This window comes from Rhinoraja longicauda, chromosome 6, assembly GCF_053455715.1.
Source record: "Rhinoraja longicauda isolate Sanriku21f chromosome 6, sRhiLon1.1, whole genome shotgun sequence".
Lineage (NCBI taxonomy): Eukaryota > Metazoa > Chordata > Chondrichthyes > Rajiformes > Arhynchobatidae > Rhinoraja > Rhinoraja longicauda.
Window position 1 is genome coordinate 78,877,645 of NC_135958.1, and position 13,960 is coordinate 78,891,604.

General features: G+C 42.5%; 1 protein-coding gene across 1 annotated transcript in view; it reads right to left on the reverse strand.

Annotated features, from left to right (window-relative positions):
* Positions 1-13,960, reverse strand: part of pitpnc1a (phosphatidylinositol transfer protein cytoplasmic 1a) — a 186,527-nt gene that overhangs the window by 24,995 nt on the left and 147,572 nt on the right. The window contains exon 6 of the mRNA XM_078401430.1: positions 1,667-1,762. Coding sequence (XP_078257556.1) covers positions 1,667-1,762 — 96 coding nt within the window. The remainder of the gene's footprint in view (positions 1-1,666; positions 1,763-13,960) is intronic.

The following is a 13,960-nucleotide window of genomic DNA, read 5'->3' on the forward strand; positions in this document are numbered from 1 at the left end:
AGAAGACATAATTCACTCAGACAGCAGTGAATCTTTGAAAGTATCTGCCCAAGAGAGCTATGGAGGCTCAGTTGCTGAATTTATTCAAGACAGAGACCAATACATTTTTTCGCTATCAAAGGAATCAAGAGAATGTGGCATTAAAATAAAACACCATTTTTTTTACAAGATGCTACCCCAAATGCAGGGTCTTGATCTGGAAATTCCTTTTCCATTGTGTTGTTAATGAATGGCAGAGCAGGCATGAGGAACTGAATGTTTTGTTGCTATGACATAGGATGTCACCATCCAGGTTGATGTGCATGGCCATTGTAATTGATGAGACAGGACATGAAAGACATTCTGTATTTCATATTATTTCAGATACAGCGCGGAAACAGGCCTTTTCGGCCCACCAAGTCCGCACCGCCCAGTGATCCCCACACACTAACACTATCCTACACACACTAGGGACAATTTTTACATTTACCCAGTCAATTAACCTACATACCTGTACGTCTTTGGAGTGTGGGAGGAAACCGAAGATCTCGGAGAAAACCCACGCAGGTCACGGGGAGAACGTACAAACTCCTTACAGTACAGCACCCGTAGTCAGGATCGAACCCGAGTCTCCGTCGCTGCATTCGCTGTAAAGCAGCAACTCTACCGCTGCGCTACCGTGCCGTATGTACCAGAATAGTTTGAAATTTGACCAGATTTGTGGCAACTTTTCATTTCATTCTCTGTTGTGCAAAATATTTCTTGCAAGGGATAAGAATTGATTACCAGCTGCCTCAAACTGGGAGCTGCATGATTTAAAGTAATGTACTTGAATCAAATCCACTGTCACAATCAGTTCCACTGCCACAATCACATATTTCGTCAGTTATATTATTTCTAGGCCGTGAACATTGTTATTCTATTTCTCTACAAATTAAAACCCCATTCAGTTTCATACTAGCATTAAGATCTTGCAATTTAATGTAATTTTCCGTGTGAATAATGCAAAAAATCATTACCAGCAAAAGGAAAAGAAGCAATATTTACTTCTCTCCTGAGCAAATAAGACAAATTAGTAGCCCTATGTAACGGTTGTTCAGTTCTAGTCAAATGTTCTGGAATTTTTTCGTTTAGTTTAGAGATACAGCATGGAAACAGGCCCTCTCGGTCCACCAAATCCGCGCCGACCAGCGATCCCCACACATTAACACTATCCTATACCCACTAGGGACAATTTTTACATTTATCAAGCCAATTAACCTACAAACTATGTATTTGGAGTGTGGGAGGAAACTGAAGTTCTCAGAGAAAACCCACGCAGCTCACGGGGAGAACGTACAAACTCCGCACAGACAGCACCCGTAGTCGGGATGAAACCCGGGTCTCCGGCGCTGCATTCATTGTAAGGCAGCAACTCTACTGCTGTGCCACCTTGCCACCCGCGTATATTTAAAAAGACAGAAAGTGCTGGAATAACTCAGCGGGTTAGCAGCTCTGGAGAACATGGATAGTTGATGTTTCAGGTTGGGACCCTTCCCTAGAATTGTGCCGACCTGAACATTCTCCTATTCATGTTCTCTAGAAATGCTGCCTGACCCGCTGAGTTACCTCAGCACTTTGTGTCCATTTGTGTAAGCCAGCATCCGCAGTTCCTTATTTCTATGCACTGGTATATTTATTCACTTACCTCAGAATCTTTGTAGTATCGTTCAGGAATTTCATCGTAAGCAATATCAATGAAACATACATCTCTTTCAATGTCTTTTGCCTCTGAATCAAAGATCTGCAACACATATGTAAACATTTTTTTAATTATTAAAAAAAATAAAGCACAAGGTGCTTAAGTGCAGAGAATAGTCAAATCCTCTGTCAGTAAATGTAGAACTATTGAATCATGTGAACAGAAAAGGAAGAAAGCACAGTGTCATAAAACCCTAATGGCACAGAAAATCATTTGGGTTATCAAATCTATGCTGGCTCTCTGTGCAACAACTCAGTCAGACCCAGTCTGCTGCTCTTTCCACTGACCCTGCAAATTGTCTATCATCAAGTACCTTGGGTACAGAGAAGATTCATGAGGATGTTGCCAGGGCTAGAGGGTCCTGACAAGAAAAGGTTAAGCAGGCTGGGACTCTATTTTATAGGAATTTGAGGGGTAACTTTTTCACACAAAGTGTGATGGGTGTAATCATCATAATATTCATGATAATCATAATCATACTTTATTAGCCAAGTATGTTTTGCAACATACGAGGAATGCATGGAACGAATTGCCAGAGGAGGTAGTTGAGGCAGGGATTGTTGCAATGTTTAAGAAATAATTTAATAGGTACATGAATAGGACAGGTTTGGATGGATATGTCCAAAGGCAGGCAGGACTAGTGTAGTTGGGACATGGGACATGTTGGTTGGTGTGGGCAAGTTGAGCCGAAGGGTCTGTTCCACGCCGTTTGCCTCTATGACTCGACCTATTCAGTTCTCTTGTCAAAGTTCTGACTTGTTTCTACCACCCATATCATAACTATTCACTCACATCCCTCCTGTATATTTTGCCCATCACTTTGAATCTTTTTTCTCTGCTCTGCAAACCATTTGCTAGTGAAAGTGCCTGTAATTTTTTCCTATCCTGTCTGAAGCGTTTATGATAAGCGTTCAAATCTCTAGCAAATGTTCTTTGCTCTCCAAGGAGAACAATTGCAACTTCTCCAGTTTTAGCTTGCAATTAAAATTCCTCTTTGCTGTAATCATTCCAACAAATCTATCATAACAACTCAAAAATCATTACACTTTCTACAGTGCAGCGACCAGATTTATATGCAATACTCCACTGTGGTGCCACCATAATCCAATTCCTTTGAAAATGCAATAATTGAATATGAGAGATATCTGCATGGATGACAAAGAATGCTTTTTCTGTTTCAGATCCACTGTGTGTCTCATGTGTCAATGCATGCAGAGCCTTGAACATGTGCCGTGACTCCAGCAACACATGTTCAGATGTTGCTTGTCGACCTTTCACAGCCCTTAAACCACTTATAACTTGCATTGCACCTGCCAGGAAAGAAGACCTGTGTGAGCAGGTTTGAGGTCAATGCTGGGTATCATGTCGATCACTTAGGCCCGCACCCTTCTGTAATAGGGATCATTTCCCTCTTCTTCAGATCGAGATCTTCATCCAATCCCTCTCTTCCTCACAAGCACCAATTTGCCACTTGACTGGCCCAACAAATGATTGAGCGCATGCAACTGACTCCTCCCTGACTGTTAACCCCTGCTCAACAAATGCCAAGCCCCACAATATCCACTGACTTTGACAAGCTAATTATAACCAACTTTCAAAACCAAGATTACGGCCCAAGCTCTCAACCTGACCATCTGCCAACCTTATCCCAGTTCCTCTACTAACCAATCCACGGTGACCTAATTTCATATCACAGGGCTAGACCTCTCTCCTCTGTGACTCTCCACACCCATCCCTTAGCTCCAACCTGAACATTCTGGTTTCTTTCCTGACTTATTGTATGAAGGCATCAAATGAAAGCCTTTCTTTGTGCATGGATATTCAAAGATCTGTTGTGCAGCAGATGTTGAATGCAACTTTACAGATGGTATTGTCCAGGCCAGGGGCCTCCAAACTTTTCAGCATGAGGACCACATTATATATAAGCCCTCAACTTGATAACCTACCTGACGTGTAAGTTTGGAAACTGCCGAGAACGGCCGTGAAGACGGAGAACCAAGGAAGAGGGAGCCGCTGGCGGCGATGGACACGATGAGTGGGCCAGTAGGAGAGGGGTAATGCCTCCAGCACCTGCAAGGTCGGCTGCAGAAGCCGTTTCCCCCGGGACACACAGGCAATCGGTCGGGCGAGGAGAGGGACGTCGATCGACGGGCCGAGCCAGTCGAGGGCGACGGAGGAGGCCCAGAAGCAGCCTGGGGCTCGCTTGGATCGGGAGCCGCTCCAGTACATCCAGTGAGTGGACCCGACTTTGGACTTTTATAAACGGCGCCAAAATATGGTGGTGACTTGTGCATGTGTGATCTATGTTAAAATAATTCCACTGTGCAGTGCACACATGACAATAAACCACCATTCAGAAAGGCCGCTAAAAAAAAAAAGTTCCCACGCTACAAGAGAACCCGTAGCACGGATGCTGCGGGCCGGATAAAATCTCGTGGCGGGCCGGGTGTGGCCCGTAGGCCATAGTTTGGAAACCGCTGGTCTAGACCATAGATTTATAATGATGTGTCTCTGTCACACCTAATGAGCGGGCCATGCCACTCACAGATCTGACACCCAGCTCCCCAGCCAGACACACTATTCCGAGACTACCATGTGGAGATAGGAAAAGATTTGAGTACATTCAAAGCCTCCATGAAAGAGAAATATCCCTTTTGTCACTTGGGAATCCCTAGCACATTACAGCTCAGAGGGTGGAATAGTGTTGTAGAGAAACACAGTAAGGAAAGACACCCTTCAGCTACTGAGTTTGTGACAACAAACAAGTACCCATTTTATTAATGCCTATTAACACCTACCCACCTTCCCCCTTCTCACTGACCCACTCCAGCTATCTCCCTGGCTAGTTTAAGCAACTTATTACAGGCTTTAAGGCAATTTACAGGGGACTAACTGCACATTGTTGGGATGTGGGTGGAAACTGGAGCACTCACAGTAAACTTACCCAGTCACAGGGAGATCATGCAAACACCACATTGACAGTACTGGGGAGCTGAGATTGAACCATGGATACTGGAGCTAGAGTCAGCAGCTCAACAAGGCACATCACTGTGCAGTAAAGAAGAAATATTAATTACGGTATTGAGAACTTTAAGTCCATCTCTCAGAAGCACAGAGTGTGCAGTTCCGACATTGGTCTCATTATTCATCCTAGAATCAACAAAACTGGAGTGGAAGCATGTCTTTGTTGATCCCAAGGAACTGTCTGTGTGGAAGAAGCATTTTCTTTCCATCGGAGGGTGCTTGGCAGTTGACTTGCTCAGTGTTAACGTTCCCAAATAGATTTGGAAATCAAAATAATATTGTGTGATGGTGCATAAAGAGTTATAGGTTTTATGAAGGGCTGACGATGTTTCACTGCATTGCGATTGAAACTGTAGCAATATCAGTAGTTATTAGACAAGTATCCCTCCTCACATGCATTATCAAGTTGTTCTTGTGAGTTTTATTTATCTATTGATTCATGTGTTTAATTTCAAATTAATGGGAGCCAATTTGTATTTTATCTTGCAAAACTGGTAACAGATAAATTTAAAGTGCTTTTCAGATAATGATTTGGTGTCTTGCTCAGTGCTGTCAAAAGAAAAACAGTAAGGGAATGAAAAATGCTAAACTGCATAAGTGCAGTTATTTTGTTCAAAACCAGGCTAGGAAAAGCATGTCATGAGGGAAAGTAAAATTTAAAGGAATAACTTTATGTTTAGTAAGGACTATCACACTGTGGAATCAATATCTTCCTTGTACACTTAATATTAACTCAGTTGTAACTCCTTGTTAATAAGGGACAATGTTTGAATTATCCAGCCAGGAACCATTTAGAGATATCAGACTGGGCCTGAAAATCATTCAGATCTTCACCTGACAAATAATCTTGTTTTATATCCTGTGTCTCATTTTAGTAATTAAAGATATTATTTGTAAAAAGTTTTACAAATTCATTCAATTAATTTGGGGAATAAGGGGAACAGATAAAGTGAATGTTGTTTACCCAGAGTGAGTGAGTCAATAACCAGAGGACATAGATTTAAGGGGAAAGGGGAAATATTTAAAAGAAACCTGAGCGGTAACTGTTTCCACACAGAGGGTGGTGGGTGTATGGGTCCAGCTGTCAGAGGAGGTAGTTGAGGCAGGTATAATAACAACATTTAAAAGACATTTGGACATGTACATGGATAGGACAGGTTTAGAGGGGTATGGGCCAAACACGAGCAGGTGGGACTAACATATATGGGGCATTTTGGTCAGCATGGGCAAGTTGGGCCGAAGGGACTGTTTCTATGCTGTATGACGCTATGACTAATTCACAGAGGAAGCAATGTTTGTGCAGAAGGAATTCTGTACTGTTCAGCACCTTTTATCACTCTAGGTTCCTGTAATATTTTTGTATGGATCACAATAAATGGCTGATTATGGCACATTATTACATACAGCATGTTATATTCTCCTCAGAAATCCATAGACTTTCAACTCTGGTTGAATACACAGGCTGTATACATTAATTAATTAGTAGAAACTCCTACAGAGCCACTTATCTTCCTGATATACCTAAAGAGATTGGGGAGTTTTCATTATGCAGATTGTAGTCTGGAGCTGAGGGTATATGAACAATACAATTGAATGGAAAGAAGGGATCAAAGGCAAAGATAGATGACCTATAATGCCTTCATCATTAGGAACACAATGGGAATGTAATAGTAGAATCCAAAATAAAAGTGAAAGCACAGGGAAGAATGGAAGTAAGGATGGAGAGGAAAAAACAGGAGCTGAGAATTCAGCAAAGTTCAGACACAGAGGATGAAATGTAAGGACAGGAGAGGAAATTAAAAAAACTATTTTATCTTAATGTAGCTTTCAATGTGTTTCCGACACTTATTTTTCTGTTGTGGCATGTGTTTAGTGTGAGCAAATGAATAATTCCAAAAGTTTAACATTTTAATATAACCACACAATATTATAGAATGTGAAGATAAGGGTTTTAATATTATTTTGGCAACATTGATTTTGTGAGCATTATTAATGCCCAGCTTAGAAAAAATTAAAGTTTCAACTAAATACATTTAGCACTTTGTGGTAATAACTAAACAAGACCTAAGTAAAGAGCTGAAAATAATTTTGAAATAAATAGATAAAAGTGAAAGTAACCGTGAAATATATGTATATGTATATCCATGCTATCATTAAAGATTGAAACTTGGAATTGTTCTGAATTGAAAAACCAGCATTAAATCAATTGAAATGTGGAAAGGAACTGTCTCCTTCTTTAACTGCCCTTCATCCTTAAAAGTTTTTTGCACAATAAAGTCTTGTAGTCCGTTACTAACATAGCTTCTGAATTATGTAACGGCTTGGGAATGCTATTAAATTATGCAATTGAAAAGCAGTGACCTGGTTACTGGTGTCAATAAGACCCATCACTTGCAAGATGTAATGCTGACATGGCAACTGTACAACTGAGATATCTGGACACAGATAGATAGGGATGAATGATAGTCCATTTATTTATACAGACATCTGTGAATAGATATTCTGGAACAGGAAGTTCTTCAGAATATATGCATTGCTCTCATTACTACAACACTGTGACTTCCTGTTTCTCATGCAGCAAGTTAACCACAAATTGTTACATGATTTCTTGTAATTTCTATAAAATGTTCTTTAAAAATGTCAAAGGAAAAGTTGTTAAATAAAAGTTACCATTAGATGGAGCCTGAAGGCCATGTAGAGAAAACAACCTGATTTTTGTATTCTCATCTTTTATCTATTCACACCATGAGCCCCTGGCAGGACCTGCTACATGCCATATACAATTTTTCAGCAGAAATAGTTCGAAGTAGTGGTGCAGATGTATATCAAAGCTATTTTTGATCCAAATGTCCAGGATTGTGGCAGAGTAACCTATCCTTTCATTTGTGTAGCAAGGAACTGCAGATGCTGGTTTAAACCAAAGATAAACACAAAAAGCTGGAATAACTCAGCGGGATAGGCAGCATCTCTGTAGAGAAGGAGTCACCCATTCATTCTCTCCAGAGACGCTGTCTATTCTTATATTTTCCTGCCTTTCCAATGAAGCACTAGATTTTACCATTCTTTAGTAAAGATGTAGCATCACCAGCACACTTTCCTGTATCGTTACTTGGATTAGAAGCAGGGATGGGGTGGGGGGGGGGGGGGGGTGGCAGAACCTGTACTCTGTAAAATATAGCCAGAATGAGTGTAACAAGAGAATAGGCCTCACAGTTAACACCTTAAAAAACCCACAAAGGTCCTCCAAACAATAGCCTTTGGGGGGAACACCATGGAAAACGTGAACCATTGAATCATTTCCCAAATCTCAGGAGATCATCTCTCAATGAGGCTCGCCATCAATAATGAAATGCACCACCTTCAGTGCGACAGCACAGACTTGTCCGTCTAAGGTAAAGAGTATTTAAAGATGAAGACCTCAGACCTGGTCAACTATGCACTAGTAATCCCTGTCCTCCAGTATGCTTTTGAGACACGAATTACCATTTGCAGGCACCATAAAGCACTGCAAAGATGTCACCAACGTCACCAACACAAAATGCCATAGTAACTCAGCGGGCCAGGCAGCATCTCTGGAGAAAAGGAATCAGCGATGTTTTCAGTCGAGACTCTTCTTCAGAATGACCGACATTAAGTTCGCCAAGTCCTCCAAATTCCGTGTCAAAAAACAAGTCAATGTCCGTGTCCTCTGGAGCTCCATGTCCCTGGCAATGAGGCCCTAACTACATCAGTCAGTTCTATGCGCAGGCTGCACCGTTCACATGCCCATCACTGGACTCACTAAACAGACTGTCTCTTCGAAACCAGAGATACCAGGCAGACAGAGACAGCGATTTCTGGCACAGATTAAACGGTGAAGGAGCAAATCACATCCCAAACTACTCATCCACCCATCCTGTCAAGCACCCCTTGCCCCTTGCCCCTCCCCCCCTTCCCCTCTCCACCCCCTGTGGCACAGTCTTGCACTGGCCCCAACAGAAATAGAATGGAAGCAAATCATTCTTGAACTACAGGGACTGCCTAAGATGAAGGATTTGGATGTAAAGTCAGAATCTATTTCCATAAATATTATCATCATTCTTTCTGACCAATAAGTAATTTATTTAACTGATATTAATTTTTTTGTTATGAATTTGAATAATACGGTGTTCGTGAATTTTACTCTAAATGTCGCTGTTGCGAACAGTGGGAAGATGATTTGTTGTATTATGTTGAAGAATGAGTTCTTGCCTATCATGGAGGCATTCAAGAATATTAATGGTTGAGGATTGAAATTTGGTTGCTCAGTGGGGTATTTCTTTGTCAATCTGGTCAAAAAGAAAAATGATACTCTGGATCGTATGGATAAGGATACATTTAGTTATTCCACTATGTTTCTTGAGGCCACTAAAGTTACTGCTAAGTCACCTACTTATAATCCAATGTAAGTGGTCTAACGCTTATTATCCACCTACTTATAATCCAATGTAAGTGGTCTAACGCTTATTATCCACCTGCACCATTCACGACTTAACGACTACCGTCCGGTAGCACTCACACCGGTCATCACAAAGTGCTTCGAGAGACTGGTCCTGCAGCACATCAAAGCCAGCCTCCCACCCACCTTCGACCCATACCAGTTTGCCTACAGAGCAAATAGGTCTACAGGGGATGCCATCGACACTGCTCTTCACACTGCACTGACCCACCTTGAACACCAGGGGAGCTATGTGAGGATGCTCTTCCTCGACTTCAGCTCTGCCTTTAACACGGTCATCCCGAGCAGACTGGTCACCAAACTTTCTGACCTTGGATTTTCCCAAACCATCTGCCAATGGATCAAGGACTTCCTGACCAACCGCCCCCAGACCGTCAAAATAGGCCCTCACCTCTCCTCCACCATTACACTGAGCACCGGCTCACCACAGGGCTGTGTGTTGAGCCCCATCCTTTACTCCCTCTACACTCACGACTGCGCCCCCACCCATCCCACCAACACCATCATCAAGTTCGCGGATGACACAACTGTGGTTGGACTCATCTCAGGAGGAGATGAGACAGCCTACAGGGATGAAATCCAAAGGCTGGCAGCATGGTGTTCAGTGAACAATCTTGTCCTGAACTCCTCCAAAACAAAGGAACTTATAATTGACTTCAGGAAAACCAGTGTAGAATACGACCCACTCTACATCAATGGGGTCTGTGTGGAAAGGGTACCCGCTTTCAGGTTCCTGGGTACGCACATCGCAGAGGATCTTACCTGGTCTACCAACACCATCACCACAGTGAAGAAGGCACAGCAGAGACTCCACTTCCTGAGGATCCTCAGGAAAACCAACCTGCAGGAGAAGCTCATGATGTCCTTCTATCGCTGCTCCATCGAGAGTGTGCTGGCATACTGTATAACCACATGGTATGCCAGCTGCTCAGAAAAGGACAGGAAGGCCCTTCAGAGGGTCATCACGATGGCCCAGAAGATCATCGGCTGCTCACTGCCCTCCCTGGAGCACCTGTTCAGCCTACGCTGCCTCAGTAGAGCAGGCAAAATAATAAAAGATCCATCCCACCCCGGCCACCGTCTGTTTGTTCATCTGCCCTCTGGTCGACATTTCAGGTCGATCAAATCCCGAACAAACAGACTTAAGAACAGTTTTTACCCCAGGGCCATAGGAGAACTGAACACTACCTTCTGCACTAGGCAACACTGTTAAAAAATCTTTTGTACTTAATATAATTGTATTTATTTGTTTTTGCATTTATTGCATATATGTTTTTACGCACCGTCAGGATTGGCTATTTTTTAATTTCGTTGTACTCGTTGAAATGACAATAAATGAATATTATATTATATTATTATATTATAAATACACCATAATCTTTTTTTTTACCTGGTTTTCGGGGAAACTGATTATTTTGCAAGTCTGCAGCATAAACAAGTGCTACAGGGTTACGTGAGGATCTGGTCAGATGTTCCACCAATCCTCTTACACACTGACAGGATAACATAGCTTCATCTCAACTCATTGAACTGTTTGCAGCCTGACTTACTTTACAGTTCTACTCTTTATCATCTCTTACCTCACAGTGCTTTGGAGGAGCATATTTGCTCAATGCAGACACACTTTTGTGGTTGCGATGCTGGCCACTGTTAATTAACTTGAGTTTGCTGTGGTCATTCAACACTATGTTCTCAGTTACTGTAAAACTACCTTGCAGCTTTACCATTCAACTCTCCTCTGCATCTCAGTCCATGTACTATCTTGTTACATTCCTCTGTATCTCAGATGTCGCTGTGTTTTTTATGCCTTTGTCAATACTAAGCTCTTGATGTTACCTGGTATTACAGCACACCACTGTCTTATCAACACCACAGCACTTGACACCCCTTGACATTGCAGCCTTTTGCTTTAGCACTGTTGTCCCTCTAACATCACAGTTACAGAGAAAATAGGTGCAGGAGTAGGCCATTTGGCCCTTCGAGCCAGCACTTCCATTCAATGTGATCATGGCTGATCATCCACAATCAGTGCTCCGTTCCTGCCTTCTTCAAGTCAAGTCAAGTCAAGTTTATTTGTCACATACACATACAAGATGTGCAGTGAAATGAAAGGTCACCCACAGTCCAGCAATAGAGCAATAAAAATAAACAATTTCACACACAATCACAACCAACGCAAAAAAAAAAAACAAGAAACATCCATCACAGTGAGTCTCCTCCAGTCACCTCCTCACTGTGATGGAAGGCCAGAATGTCTTTTCTCTTCCCCTGCCGTCTTCTCCCGCGGTCAGGCTGTTGAAGTTGCCACGTTCCAGGCCGCGCCGGACGGTGAAAGGTCCACAGCGGGCCGACCCAAGCCCCGCGATTCGGGGCGGGCGAAGACGCTGCCGCTGCATGTCGGGGCGGTCGTGGCTCCCTTGATTCCGCTAGCCCTAAGAGCTCTATCTAACTCTCTTTTGAATGCATCCAGTGAATCGGCCTACACTGCCTTCTGAGGCAGAGAATTCCACAAATTCACAACTCTGGGTGAAAATGTTTTTCCTCATCTCAGTTTGAAATAGGCCTACCCCTTATTCTTAAACTGTGGCCCTTGGTTCTGGACTCCCCCAACATCGGGAACATGTTTCCTGCATCTAGCTTGTCCAATTCCTTAATAATTTTATGTTTCTATAAGATCCCCTCTCATCTTTCTAAATTCCAGTGAATACAAGCCCAGTCATTCCATTCTTTCATCATATGACAGTCCCCCCATCCCCGGAATTAACCTTGTGAACCTACGCTGCACTGCCTCAATAGCAAGAATGTCCTTCCTCAAATTAGGAGACCAAAACTGCACACAATACTCCAGGTGTGGTCTCACCAGGGCCCTGTACAACTGCAGAAAGACCTCTTTGCTCCTATACTCAAATCCTTTTGTTATGAAGGCCAACATGCCATTAGCTTTCTTCACTGCCTGCTGTACCTGCATGCTTACTTTCAGTGACTGATGTACAAGTACACCTAGGTCTCGTTGCACTTCCCCTTTTCCTAATCTGACACCATTCAGATAATAATCTGCCTTCTTGTTTTTGCCACCAAAGTGGATAACCTCACATTTATCCACATTATACTACATCTGCCATGCATCTGCCCACTCACCCAACTGATCCAAGTCACCCTGTATCCTCATAGCATCCTCACAGTTCACACTGCAACCCAGTTTTGTAACATCTACAAATTTGCTAATGTTACTTTTAATTCCTTCATCTAAATCATTAATATATATTGTGAATAGCTGTGGTCCCAGCACCGAGCCTTGCGGCACCCCATTAGTCACTGCCTGCCATTCTAAAAGAGACCCATTAATTCCGATTCTTTGTTTCCTGTCTGTCAACCAATTTTCTGTCGATGTCAATACCCTACCCCCAATACCATGTGCTCTACTTTTGCCCACTTATCTTCTGTGTGGGACATTATCAAAGGCTTTCTGAAAGTGCAGATACACGACATCCACTGGCTCTCCCCTATCCATTTTACTTGTTACATCCTCAAATAATTCCAGTAGATTAGTCAAGCAAGATTTCCCCTTCATAAATCCATGCTGGCTTGGACCAATCCTATTACTGCTATCCTATTACATCTTTAATAATTGACTCCAGCATCTTCTCCACCACCGATGTCAGGCTAACTGGTCTATAATTCCCTGTTTTCTCTCTCCCTCCTTTTTTAAAAAGTGGGATAACATTAGCTACCCTTCAATCCACAGGAACTGATCCTGAATCTATAGAACATTGGAAAATGATCACCAATGCATACACAATTTCTAGAGCCACCTCCTTGTGTACCCTGGGATGCAGACCATCAGGCCCTGCGGATTTATCAGTCTTCAGTCCCATCAGTCTACCTAACACCATTTCCTGACTAATGTGAATTTCTTTCAGTTCCTCCATCACTCTAGATCCTCTGTCCCCTAGTACTTCTGGAAGATTGTTTGTGTCTTCCTTAGTGAAGACAGAACCAAAGTACCTGTTCAACCCGTCTGCCATTTCCTTGTTCCCCACAATAAATTCACCTGTTTCTGTCTGCAAGGGACCCACGTTTGTCTTAACTAATCTTTTCCTCCACATACCTAAAGAAGCTTTTACTATCCTCCTTTATATTCTTGGCTAGCTTACTTTCGTATTTCATCTTTTCTCCCCGTATTGCCTTTTTAGTTACCTTCTGTTGTTTTTTAAAAGTTCCCCAATCCTCTGGCTTCCTGCTCATCTTTGCTTGGTTGTACGTCTTCTCTTTTAGTTTTATACTGTCCTTGACCTCACATGTTAGCCACGGTCACCTCTTACTCTCCTTAGAATCTTTCTTCCTCTTTGGAATGAAATGATCCTGCATTTTCTGGATTGTTCCCAGAAATTCCTGCTATTGCTGTTCCACCATCATCCCTGCTAGGGTCCCTTTCCAATCAACTTTGGCCAGCTCCTCCCTCATGCCTCCATAGTCCCCTTTGTTCAACTGCAATACTGACACTTCGGATTTTACCTTCTCCTTCTGAAATTGCAGATTAAAACATCATATTATGGTCACTACCTCTTAATGGACCCTTTACCTTGAGTTCCCTTATCAAATCTGGTTCATTATACAACACTAAATCCAGAATTGCCTTGGAGGCACTCTACAAACTCCCTTTCTTGGGGTCCAGTACTGTCACTTCTTCCTGCATCCAATTTCAATCAAAGATGAAAGTTAGGAAAAACACAAAATGT